This window comes from Dromiciops gliroides, chromosome 3 (genome assembly GCF_019393635.1).
Source record: "Dromiciops gliroides isolate mDroGli1 chromosome 3, mDroGli1.pri, whole genome shotgun sequence".
In the NCBI taxonomy this organism is placed as follows: Eukaryota; Metazoa; Chordata; class Mammalia; order Microbiotheria; family Microbiotheriidae; genus Dromiciops; species Dromiciops gliroides.
The window spans coordinates 629,912,575-629,926,403 of record NC_057863.1 but is presented as its reverse complement, the minus strand read 5'-3'; the positions used below and the strand labels follow the sequence as shown (position 1 = coordinate 629,926,403).

The 13,829-nt window shown below is 44.5% G+C and overlaps 1 protein-coding gene across 3 annotated transcripts in view; it reads right to left on the bottom strand.

Moving 5' to 3' along the window:
- The window catches only part of ACOT7 (acyl-CoA thioesterase 7), a 166,636-nt gene that overhangs the window by 36,177 nt on the left and 116,630 nt on the right, over window positions 1–13,829 (bottom strand). For all 3 annotated transcript variants that reach the window (XM_043998765.1, XM_043998764.1, XM_043998763.1), the window contains one exon: window positions 11,177–11,293. In XM_043998765.1, coding sequence (XP_043854700.1) covers window positions 11,177–11,293 — 117 coding nt within the window. The remainder of the gene's footprint in view (window positions 1–11,176; window positions 11,294–13,829) is intronic.

The window sequence follows — 13,829 nt, the reverse complement described above, 5'->3', positions numbered from 1 at the left end:
GAGGTGCTGTGACTTTCTCTGTGGATGCAAACCACCCCCCTGCCCCCAACCAGGAATGTGTTTGCTCCCCGTTGTGGATCAGGCTGGATTTTGGTTAGCCATCCTGAGACGACTCAAACTGTCAGACACCATCGTTGGGCGATGTGCATAGAACAAAAGCTACCCTCACTGACTGGAAAAGCTATTGGGCCATCATCTGCACCATAGGCACTTCTTGTCCAGAACAGTCTGCTCAGCAGTCTGCTTAGCTATGAACAATGACAAAAAAGGCAAGGCCAGTAGCTAACACTTAATCAGAGAGTAGCCACTGCCCAAGAACAACGCGAGAAGGGGGCAGCTAAGTGGCACAGTGAATCGAGCACTGGCCCTGGATTCAGGAAGACCTGAGTTCAAATGCAATACTAGCCATGTGACCCTGGGCAAGTCACTTAACCCTCATTGCCCTGCAAAAAGCAAACAAGAACAAGAACAAGAACAATGCAAGAGTGGGCTAGCATTCTTCTTCCAGCTAGGATTTCACGCTGGCTTGGTTGGGAAAAGTTCTACCTCCTGAACCCAGGATAAGACCATGGTATCCTAACCAAGATGATGGTGGGAAGTGAGCTGGCTGTGAAAGTCCCTGGGGCCCACCAGGTGAAGGACCTGGGAAGGCAAGATGGTACTGGTGTCTAAGGATTTGAAGAAGGGCTGTCAGGTGGAGAAAAGATTGGCCTTGTTCTGTTTGGCACCAGAGGTCAGAAGCAGGAGTAATAGGGGCAAATAGTAAAGAGGAAGCCTGAAGAACCAGAGCTGATGAAAAGTGAAGGGCCACAAGTGATGGTTCCCCCCTCCTTAGAGGTCAGGTCTCCAAGGTGAAGCTGCACGACCACTTGTCAGGTACGCTAAAGCAAGGCCACTTTTTTGTGTCCCATTTGAATTTAAGGGACAATGAGGACACTCCCAGCTCTCAAATTGAGTGAGTCCATAACTACAAGGCTTCTATATCAAGTAGCCCATTGATTAAAAAAAAAAGTCCCCATGACACCAACATATTAATAGTAGCACCTTTTGTAATTGCACCAAATGGGGAACAGCTAAACAAATTGTGGTATATGAATGCAACGGAATATGATGAATGGAAGCACGGGAAATTTGACACGGACTGATGGTGCAGACTAAAGTCGAAAGTCAAGAAAATAATATATACAATGATTATAGCAATGTAAATGGAAAGAAACACAAAAAAGGGAAAATAAATATTGCACAGGCATGAAGTCAAAAGAAAAGACACTTTCACCCCACTCATTTGCAGAAGTGATAGGGTACATAAATATTATACAAAGCGTATGTTTTCCGACTTTTTTTGTTGTTGTTGTAATTTTTTTGCGGGGCAATAAGAGTTAAGTGACTTGTCCAGGGTCACACAGCTAGTAAGTGTCGAGTGTCTGAGGCTGCCCCCCAGACTTTTTTCTCCTCTATTTTTTTTTTGGGGGGGGGAGGGCAATGGGGGTTAAGTGACTTGCCCAGAGTCACACAGCTAGTAACTGTCAAGTGTCCAAGGCCGGATTTGAACTCAAGTACTCCTGAATCCAGGGCCAGTGCTTTATCCACTGCGCCACCTAGCTGCCCCAGACTTTTTTGACATGTTAATAGAGTATTCCTCAAGTAACAGCAGCAGCTTATCCTTTAAGGCCCACCTTGAACTCTATCTTCTCCACAAAACCTTCCCTGGTTTGTTTGCTTGATGATGATCTGTCCCCTCACTTCACATTTTAAAAATTCTCTAATGCACGTGCTATGTAACGCTGTGTATCACAGCTCTCTATATTACAGCTCCCTGACTCTCAGACCTTCTTGTCCAGCCCTAACCTCTCTCTACTTCCAGTCTTGCATCTCCAACAGCCCTTCAGACATCTCTGATTTGATGTCCTATAGGCATATCCAAAAAAAAAAAAAAAAAAGGCTCATTATCTTTCCTCCAAAGTCCTCCCATCTTTCTAACTTCCCTCCTAGTGGAGAGGGAAGATATTACCATGCTCACAGTGGCCCAGGATTTCTGCTTTTACAACAAGAGTTGTTGTATATGACCCCTTCTCTCCTCTGATACGGCCATCCTCCTGCAGCGGGCCCTCATCAACTGATTCCTGGACTTCTGCAACAGTATGGGTGGGTTGGCCTGCCTCAAGTCTCTCCCCCACTCTAGTGCCCCCTCCCCATAGCTGTCAAATTTACTTTCTCACATGGGTCTGATCATATCCTTCCCCAACACAATAAACTCCATTGGTTCCCCATTATCTCCAGCATCAAATATAAAATCCTCTGGTTTTCACAGTCCTCCATAACATGGCCTCTCCTACTTTCCCAGGTTTCTTACACCTGACACCCTGATCCCCAGTGAGCGGGTCTTCTTGCTGTTCCCCCGCACAAGACACTGTCTCCTGACCCAGGGTTTTCAGACTTTATTTCCCAGGCCTACAACTCTCTCCTTCCTCATCTACCTCTTAGCTCCTTCACATCTCAGCTTAAGTCCCACCTTCTACAAGAAGCCTTGCCCCAACTCTCAATTTTAGGGCCTTCCCTCTGAGACTACCTTCAGTTAATCCTGTTTATCTTATTTGTACACAGCTGTTTGTACGTTGTTTTCTCCATTAGACAGTGAGCTCCTTGATGGCAGGGCCTGGTTTTTTTGTTTGTTTTTCTGTATTTCACGTGCATGAACATAGCAAGAGCTTAATAAATGCTACCTGACTGTGTGTAAGAGCAGGGCCCTGACTTTACTTCCCTGAGTCTCAGTTTCCTCATCTGTAAAATAACAATAGCAAGCCATACTCTACCCCATGGAATTGTTGTGAGTAAAGGACCCCAGTTTTTAGTTTAGATTCCTTTTCACATTACAATGAGCAAAGGAAACAGCTTCTTTCAATGTTGCCACTTGCACGGTGCCCCACAGACAGGATATGTTGTTTCATAAATTGGGGGGGATGTGCAGAATGTCCCATGTTGGCTTAGTGCCGTACATAAGCGGAGACAAATGGCGAGGGCCTTGCTTGGTGGGAGCCAGACACAATTTCCCACAGAATGAAGTTGTCAATTACAGTGCATTGTAAAAAATTACTTGGGAGCACAGGGTGGCAACAGATGAGGGGTGGGAAGGGCTTCGATCTCCACATGGTCCGGATTCACTCCAACAAGCAAATGAGTATTTCTCCTGTGGGAACAGTGGCTGGGGTTTTAGCAAAATGTCAAGGGGATGATAAAGAGCAAAAAATAATAATAAAATGTGCCCATTCCTGATCCCGAACCATTGGGAGGAACCTTACCTAAGGTAACAATGAACCCCACAACCTGACCTCAGTCAGTGCTATGTAAGCAGCAGCTCAGGACTGGACGGTCTCCCCACTCCAGTCCATTTTCATTTATCTGCCAAAATGTCACTGCCTTCCTCCACCCCCACTTAATAAGCTCCAGTGAGTGGCTCCTTCCTGCCACCAGGATCAAATATCCTCTGCTTGGCTTTTAAAGCTCTTCATCTCTCTCTCTCTCTCCCCCTCTCTCTCCCTCTCTCTCTCTCTCTCTCTCTCTCTCTCTCTCTCTCTCTCTCTCTCTCTCTCTCTCTCTCACACACACACACACACACACACACACACACACACACACACACACACACCCCTTTCCAGCCTCTTCTTCCTTGCCGTTCCTCCCATAGGGACACTCCATTTCCTAATTTGCATTTTCTCTGGCTGTCCCAAGGGCCTGGGACGCTCTCCCTCCCCACCTCCACCTCCTGGCCTGCTCCAAGTTTCACCCTCTACAGATCTTATGTATACTTAGTTATTAGCACGCTGTCTCTCCTATTAGAACGTCACCTCGAGTCGCTGTTTTTGCCTCTTTCTGTATCACTCAGCACAGTGCCTGGACACACTTAGAGCTCAATGAATGCTTGCTGACTGACCAGCTGATCCTACATCCCACTTCTTTAAGGGCTATATTCTCTTGCAATGGGATCGAAGTTCTGGAGGGCAGGGCCTCTGTCATTTTAATCCTGGTACACCCAGTGTCTGGCACAGTGTCTTGTGATAAGCCAATGTTACTTCAATTTTTTATTATCTGTGAATTAACTTACATTCTGTATTTGTATGTTATAAATGTGATTGGATTTTTCTTATATGTTACATGTGAATAATTTTGTAAAATCCTTTTGTGACAAAGGATTTGGGAGGAATGGAGACAGGCCCTGAAAAGAAAGGGTGGGCCAGATAATACCATCGCAGGGAGAAAAGGGCCACTGGGGCCCCCTACAGACACGTGACCACTTTGCCATTTCCCAAATGCACAGCCTTAGGTAAAAGGAGCTGAGCTCAGTAACCCTGGCGCTTTGGTGGCTAAAGCTCTCCGACTGCACAGAATCCTCCAGCTATGACTGGAAGGGAGTTCAGAGTCTGACCCTCTCATTTTACAGCTGGGGAAACCGAGATTCAGAGAGGTTCAATGTCCTCTCCCATGCCCCAGGCATTAAGAGCCAGGGCTAGGATTCGAACTCTGGCCCTCGAACTTCAGATCTAATGTTCTTCCACTGTTTTCTGGGCCATCGACTCTCCTGCTTCCCTTGAGGGGAGGTAAGTGCTTGGATGTGAACGTGCTCCCGATTCGCTCCACCAAGCAGATGAGGATAACACATGAATCTGCTGCCCAGCTCCCTGGGACTCCAAGGCACTTCCGAATGAGCACAAGAAAAACAAGCCAAAGAGACAAGCGCAATTCACACTTTTCTTCCTTGTGCGCTAGGAAAAAGGTGCTGCTTTAGTTCGCTCAGTCCAGTAGGCCAGTATGCTGCCTGTTCTGAATGCGGTGAGAGCTTAGTCAGATTACACTGAAGAAGTCCTTAAAAAAGACAAGGAGGGGCAGCTAGGCGATGCTGTGGGTAGAGCACCAGCCCTGCATTCAGGAGGACCCGAATTCAAATCCAGCCTTAGACACTTGACACTTACTAGCTGTGTGACCCTGGGCAAGTCACTTAACCCCAATTGCCTCACCAAAAAAAACCCAAACAAACAAACAAGACGGGATGAGGGTCTCTAGAAGAGAGGCTGGGCAAGTGGACGGAAGGCATGTTGGGAGGGTGTCAGAAATGACAAAGTTTAACAAAAAACTGGATACGCGAGTGCAAGTAAGAAGTTGAGAATGTCACCAAGGTTGCAAGCCTGGGTGGGATGGTGATGCCCTCAACAGTAATACTAAGTCGGGAAGGTTTCAGAGGGAAAATGAAGGTTTCCAAAGGGAGTTAATGACGTGAGATTATGTGAATATAGATGACAACTGAACCTGCAAAAAAATAAATAAATGAATCAGCAAAGGAGAATGAAAAGAACAGTAAGACACATAGGAGGAGAACCAGGAGAGAGCAGCCTCACAAACACCTAGGGAAGAGAGTAGACACATCCGAGAGGAAGTAGTAATTGACAGTGTCAAAAGGAGGGCAAAGAAGGATGAAGAAAGAAAAAAGGCTATTAGATGTTTTGATGAAGAGATCACTGGTAACTTTGGAGTGGGCAGTTTCTATTGAAAAATTACAGGGGATTCAATTGAGAAATAGTCAAAGGATATGAACAGGCAGTTTTCAGATGATGAAATCAGAGCTTCCTATTGCCATATGAAAACATGCTCTAAATCACTATGGATTACAGAAATGCACATTAAAACAACTCTGAGGTACTACCTGACACCTGTCAGATTGGCTAATATGACAAAAAATGAAAATAATAAATGTTGGAGAAGCTGTGGAAAAATTGGAATACTAATACATTGTTGGTAGAGCTGTGAACTGATCCAGCCATTCTGGAGAGCAATTTGGAACCATGCCCAAAGAGCTATGGGACTGTGCATACCCTCTGACCCAGTAATACCTCTAACTAGGTCTGTATCCCAAAGATATCATAGAGAAGGGAAAAGGACCCACACGTACAAAAATATTTATAGCAGCTCTCTTTGTGGTGGCAAAGAATTGGAAATTATGGGGATGCCCATCAATTGGGCAATGGCTGAACAAGCAGTGGTATATGAATGTAATGGAATACTATCATACTGTAAGAAATGATGAGTAGATAAGGCAGATTTCAGAAAAACCTGGAAAGACTTAAATGGACTAATGCAGAGTAAAGTGAGCAGAACCAGGAGAACATTGTACACAGTAACAGCAACATTGTGTGATGATCAATTGCAATAGACTTGGCTCTTCTCGGCAGTGCAATGATCCAAGGCATTCCAAAGAACTCATGATGGAAAATGTTTTCCACATCTAGAAAAAAAGAACTGTGGATTCTGAATGCAGATTGAACCATACGGTTTCTACTTTTTGGTTGTTTTGGGGGTTTTTTTGAGGTTTTTCCCTTGTGCTCTTATTCTTCTTTCACAACATGACTAATGCAGAAATATGTTTAATGTGATTGTACATATATAACCTATATCAGATTGTTTTCTGTCTTGAGGAGGAGGGAGGGAGGGAGAAAAATTTGGAACTAAAAATCCTATGAAAACAAATATTAAAACTATCTCATATGTAATTGGAAAATAATAAAATACTTTTATGACAAAAAAATTACAAGGAATTTAGAATAGAGGAAAGAAACTGGAAGGACCTAATGTATATGGCTTCCTCTAAAATTTTAGCCAAGGGTAGGGGAAATATTGGAAGACCATCATCAGCAGGAATGATCAAATCAAGTGAAGTTTTTTTTTTTTTTTTAAGTGAGGCAATTGTGGGGTTAAGTGACTTGCCCAGGGTCACACAGCTAGTAAGTGTTAAGTGTCTGAGGCCGGATTTGAACTCAGGTACTCCTGACTCCAGGGCCGGTGCTCTATCCACTGCGCCATCTAGCTGCCCCCCTCAAGTGAAGTTTTTTAAAAATGTGTTTATTTATTTGTAGACAGCATGGAAAGGGCCAGTAGACAGGAAAACACTGGAGATTAGAGAGTGAAGATGATAGTAGAATCAACCTGCTACAAAAGACATGAGAGAACAGAATCAAGGTTACATGTTAGAAAGGTCTGTCTTGACAAAAAGAGCCACCTTCCTTTTTATCAGACACAGACTGAAGGAGGAGATATGAGAGAAATAGCTAGGTAATAAGAGATGAGGAAGGAAAACGAGGACTCTCAGTAACTGGCCTTTTTTTTTTTTTTTTCAGGAAAGCATGGCACAGGTTTGCAGTTGAGATGCAGTGAAAAATAAAAAGGTTTGCATTTGGGAGAGCAAATTGATTGGGGGTGTAAAGGGATTGCCTTGCAGTTGTGAAAGCCCAGTTGAGATTAGAAAACAAATTTGCAAAAGAGGGTTTGACTTGATGGTTTAAGACATTTTTCTAGACTTGTTTCTTAGCAAGGTGTGACTTCCAAATTTAGGGAGTTGATATGAGTCATTTTCTGAACTCATTTAACTACTGCCAAGGAAGGAAGGTGTGGGCAGCCTCTTCAACAGTATATAAGGGTCGTAATGGGGAAAACCAACTGCTTCCCATGAGGACATTCCTCTAGAACCCACCTTGGAGAAGAGGCTGGCACGGGGGCCTAATGGCATGACTCAAAAGCAACAGAATAATAATAGGTCCAAAATGAACCAGGTATACGCAGGAGCATTTGGCTGCTGACATGGATACTGGAGGCTGGGAGAGAAGCTGGTGACAGGAATGGGACTCTGCCCACGTTTACTCTAGGCTTGTAATTCATCAGTCTGTGGGTGACAGCCTCCTTTGGCTAATTAGGCTACCGTGCCCAGTAGGCCCAGACACATCCATCCATTAGAAAGGAATAATAATTGCCATTTTAGGCAGGTGATGATGGGTTTTAAAATATGAAGATCACCTGAACTGCTAGCAAGAATCATTTCTGTTTCACCCTGACCATGCTAATGTATTTGTCCAAAGTAGATTCATTCTAAATGTTTTACATGATTGCACATGTATAACCTACATCTGATTGCTTACCATATCTTGGCAAGGGGAGATGGGAAGGAGGAAAGGATGGAATTTGGAACTCAACTTTAAAAAAAAAAGTTTAAATAATTGTTTTAATGTATAATTAAAGGAAAAATAAAATATACTGAAAAAAAATGGGGAAAAAAAGTAGATTCTTCTGCACAAAGATCCCTGCTCTCATCTGGGTTGTGAAATTAATCACTGGAGGATGTTCCCCGTAGAAGACTGGAACTCAGGTTTTCCATTCAAGAATTAACCATTCCCAATTACTGTAAAGCTGACCCAACCATCAAAAGCCTTTGAACTTTCCTTTTAATATGAACACAAGCGATATGGCTAATTAAGGCTCTTGAGCTATCAGGCTTCCTTGGACTGGCTTCCTTATTTCCAAAAAAAGACTGACTTTAGAGTCTTTTGAGCAAAATTCTTTCTTTTTCCATTAGTCAGGATGAAGTTTTAGAAGCTTCAGTCTCTGGCAGGTTTTCTTGATTGGCGGGTTCTCAAAGAGCATTGATTGGATCATTTGAAGAGCAAATGAGACCAAAAATGGTTTGGGGGTTTTAAGTGTAGTTCCTACTCTGGATATAAAAGATCACACAAAATGGGGCTACCATAAAGGTCATTTACTCAGACAAAAGCACCACAATAACAAGTCTTTAACAAGCAGTGGAAATCAAGATTGGTGAGGACTTAGAGGCAACTGATGTTGATAAGGTGCTTTATAAAGCACTTCACCTTCACTGTCTTATTGGATCCTCCTAGTCTGAGGGATGGGTTATGTAGATATTACTACTACCCACCCAGCCCCACTCCCCTTTAGAGGAATGAAGCTGGCACAGAAAGTAGTGAAATGACTTTCCAAAGATCACGCAGGGTCTTGGGCCCCAAGGTGGGGCTCTCTCCACTAGACCCCAGCAGCGTAAGGATGAACATCCTTGATGATGATTCAAAATAGGGCTATGGAAGAGACATGGGACCTAGTTAAAAATCAGCAGAATAACATGGTTCCTATTTTAAGACAGTCTGGACAGTCAGTGGTTAAAAGGGACATTCAGCAGACAAAGGCCTCAAACCCCACCCCCCCCTCCAAAATACCCATGGAAATGCAATTAACATCCTACTCGGATGTCTTCTGGTGGCAAGAAGCCTTCCAGAATGGGGCAGAGCAACATACTGGGAATGTGTTTGCCAACCAAGAATCAGCCTGGCCTCGGTGGAGAAGTTCTTTTTTAGAAGTTTGGCCACCAAAGGAGAATGATTTTTGGCTGTGACTCGAAAGGGGCTGTAACTTACATTTCTGAAAAGAACACCCCCATCTGGAATGGGACTCTTTCAGAGTTTCAAAGGTAAGTGACTTTGAACCATCATCCAGATGTCTCCAGAACAATTCCTAGCACTCACTCAATGGACAAGCATTTGTAATCACTTGCTACATACCGGGCAGCAACTAAAATATGGCGACACAAAGACTGGACACCATCCTGCTTTCAAGGAGACAACATGCACAACAAACCACCCTGTGTGTTTGTGGTGAGGGGAAAAACATGAGTCTACTTTTTGGAATTCATGATGTCTTATATAGGGGATGAAGAATAGATCCTCATTGGAGATTCAATTATTGTACAATGAGAACAACACATCAGTGGGGAGAAGGGCCGAGTCGATTCTTCTATTTGAATCCTTAACGGCCAGAAAAGAGAGTGTCCAGGGCAGACCCATAACCTGGAAAGTCCAGATAATGGCTATGAGGGTTCTGGCCCCATATTGATCTCACTGGAAATGATGCTTTCTGATGCTCAAAACAACACTCCATTCATTTGGGCTCCTGGTAGCAGAGTGGAGCAGTACAAGTCAGGCCCCCAATTCTTTCCATTAATCACTACCCACAGCAAGGACTTGTCCAATATGAAAGCCCTGCAGGATGATCGAGATTTTAATCTTGCCATCTCCAGAATCAATATCAAGCTCACTCAATACTTATGTCCTGCATCAGCAATGAAGTGTTACTTTTAGGGAAGGAGGGACTGAGCTCAGAGTAAGGCAGCACAAGGATAAATCACCACATGTCAAGAAGAGAAAATCGCTTCAGATAGTCAGCTCAGCAATAACAGATGACAAGCTGGAGGTGAATTATGCATGAAATAAACTGCAGAGGGCCAAACTCGAGATGCTGGCATCTGTATCCAAGCATGATTTCTCAGTGGACGGTCGACTTGTCAATGCTCAGTTTGCATTTTTGTAGGCCAGGGAGCGGGGCATGGCAGACAGGATGGGGACAACCGAAGGCAGAGAAACTGTCCCCAGTATTGTCTCCTGAGCGCCTAAAGAGCACAGCTTGCCTTGGTGCCTGTGTACTGAACTCAGTCACCATTGAAATTATAGATTATCTTTGCTTTAAATGAATAAAATATCCCTATTTGTTATTGGAAATGGTCTGAGTTCAGTGAAGGCTAAAAGAAGGTAAGGAGTGGGTAGCGGTATCTTGGGCAATGTGATTTTTGTTGTCGTCATTTCTACCCGTGATTTCATCAGTGTACAAAACTGTCGGAGGCAGCTCTGGTGCAGTGGAAAGAAAGGTGACCTCCTGGCAAGGACGACCTGGCTATGTGGCCCAGTCACGTCAGTGCTGCAGGCAACTCCCCAAAACCCTAAGCTGCCAAGATGGTTCTCTGTGCCAAAGAAATCAAAGGCCCAGCACTTCTCCATAGCCTAGAGAACTCTCAAGGTGCAAACTCCTTTAAATGAGGCAGACTGAAGAGCAAAGTGTCTATAATCAGAAGTCCTAGAGTGCCCTTGGGCACTGAGAGGGTATGAGACTCACCCAGGACATACAGATCATATGTCAAAGGAACGATCTGAACCCAGGGCCGCCCTGACTCCAAAGCCAGCTCTCTCTCTGGCCATGACATATCTTACCAGGGCAATACAGAGAACATCTGAGTGAACCAGTTCATGCTTGTCCTGGGTCTTTAGGAGATTAAAGGACTTTGCCACCAGTGAGCTAAAGACTAATGGGGTTCAAAATGAAACTAACAGCAATCAATCTCACAGATGGATTCATGACTCAACAGACATTCCCAATCTCTGGCCTTTGGTCTCTTACTTGTTATGGTAATCAGGAGAATGGTACCCCATGGCTTGAAAAGCAAACCAAAAGAAGCCAGTGTAGAAGGGAAAAGGCCAGTCCAGCAGCATTCCCTTGTTTCCTGCCCGAACAGTTCAATTACCTTTTCTAATCTTGTCGTGAAAGTTGATGGCATCCACAGAAGCCGTGACAATATTGGTCTTGCAGTGTCGGGCGGCCACAATCCCAGCTACTTCATCCATTAGCTTCATGGTGACACCTGCCCAGAAGAAAAGAGTCCCCTGGTAAGTCACACAACAGCCAAAGAGAATGCTATTGTAGATCCTGGAAGCAATTCATAAAACCCCAATTACCTCCCACCAACTTAACAGCAAGGTCTGAAGCAGGAAAATATAAAGGGCCCAGATGAGGCTGTGGGGAAAATGTTTCAATTAGGCATCTTGGAGTCTATGAATTGAACGGTAGTTCCTTAAGACATTAAAACCAAGCGTTGTGTTCCTCAGCGCTCACTACATGATGGCCCTGTAGAGGATATGACATCTCCACAAAACTAACCACACCATGGAGGTTTAGTCACAGACTTGGGCACTGCTGGAGAATGCTGTGGGACTCGGGTATCTTTCAGTCTTAAAGGGGACAGGGCAAAAAAGGGAAGGGAAGGGAACGAGCACTTAGACGGTGCCTACTGCATGCCAGGGACTATGCTAAATAAGTGCTTTACAAATATCATCTCACCTGATCCTCACATCTGCTCCCTGGGTAGGAGGTGCTGTCATTATCCCTATTTTACAGATGAGAAAACTGAGGCAAACAGCGATGAAATGACTTGCCATAGTCACACAGTAAGTACCTGAGGCCAGATTTGATTTTTTTGTTTTGTTTTGTTTTTTGCGGGGCTATGGGGGGTTAAGTGACTTACCCAGTGCCACACAGCTGGTTAAGTGTCAAGTGTGTGAGGCCAGATTTGAACTCAGGTCCTCCTGAATCCAGGGCTGGTGCTTTACCCACTACGCTACCTAGCTGCCCTTTTTAAAATTTTTTATTTTTTTTCCTGAGGCCAGATTTGAACAATGATTATGGGCTCCAAGGCCAGTGCTCTATGCATTGTGCTGCCCCTGGCTCTGTTGTGCAGTCATGGGCAAGACTTCCCTGTTTTTTTGGCCTTCCTGGCCCTGATTTTCTCATCTATAAAGCTCAAGGGTTACACATATGATCTCTAAGGTTCCTTCCCACTTTCAATCCCCTGATCCTACTTTACAAGCAATAAACCTAGAGATTGTTCTTTCCTTCTACAAGTATGTGGGCTATTTCCCAAAATCTCAGAGGAAGAGATGCAACAATATAAAATGTTACTTAGAACCCCACCTAGAAATGAGTAGGCGTCCCTTCTGTGACAGGGCAAAGCCTGTAAAAACATGGAGAAGGGTTGGGGCAGCTAGGTGGCGAAGTGGATAAAGCACCGACCCTGGATTCAGGAGGACCTGAGTTCAAATCCGGCCTCAGACACCTGACACTTACTAGCTGTGTGACCCTGGGCAAGTCACTTAACCCTCATTGCCCTGACAAAAACAAACAAAAAGAAACATAGAGAAGGGGCTGAGATGGAAGATCCTGAGATGGAAGGCAGAGCTTGGCCTTCCAATGGCTCCTTCACATGGGACAGGGGTCAAGCCTCTCTTTAGCTGGGCTAGTGCTCAGACAGCATAAACAACATGCCCCATGGCCATCCTGGGAGTCTTTTCAACTTGGCAGCACCACCGAGAGCCTGTCTTCAGCTAATACAGCCTTTAAGAAGCCAGAGTTGCCACTACACCACAATGACACGACAGCTAGACATAAAGGAAACTTCAGCCAACAAAGGAGCCTGCCTACCTATACCCAGCTGCCTTGTGGGTGAGTGATCACCCATTTATTGAGCACCGACTGTGTACCAGGTACAGTAGCAGATAATGGTGGTATGCTTGGCAAAGCACCTGACCTGTAAGAGGAGTAACAATAAATTCTGGTTGCCTTGACTTCATGACAAAGAGTGAAATCATCCCTACTTGCAATGATCTTACATTGGAAAAAGGGAAACAAGGACTTGCACAAATATGTACAGCATAAATTTAAAGTGAATAATTACAAATATATGCAAAATGCTAAATACAAGGTATCTGTACAAAATCCCGGTGGGATCAGACAGGCTTGTCTTCTGCTCAGCCCTCTTCCATTCTTGTTATACATTCTTTGCAGGAAAAGACAGCTGAGCTGTGCTTTAGAGCAAGAGAGGGATTCTGTGAGTCAGAAAATAGGGAGTGGATTCTGGGTGTGAAGGAAAAGGCACAGGAACGAAGGGTTGGATGTGAGGAACAGAGAAATGGCTTGTTTGGCTGGATCTTGAGGTACAGGAGTTGGAGGGATGTCCAGGAAGGCTGAAAAGAGAGCCTGGGCCCAGGTTGTGAAGGGCTTTCAAAGGTACATAGAGGTGTTTAGATTTTGTCCTGGAGGCAAGAGGAAGTCAGTGGAGTGGATGGGGCAGGGAAGTCTGGGACAGATCTCCATTGCACCCCTGAGAGAAAGAAAGAGGTGAGGGTTTTGGAAAAAAAGATAGTGAAGTATTTTGTATATGCTGAGATGCCTCTGGGATATCTCATCTGCAATGTCCAATTGGCAATTGGTGATGTGGGAAGAAAGCTCAGGGGAGAGATGGGAGCTGGATATGTTAGTCTTAGAGTCACCTCAATCCATAGAAGCTGGGGAAATAATGGAGAAAAAGTACAAAGGGAGAAAAGAAAAAAGTCTAGCCCAGAATC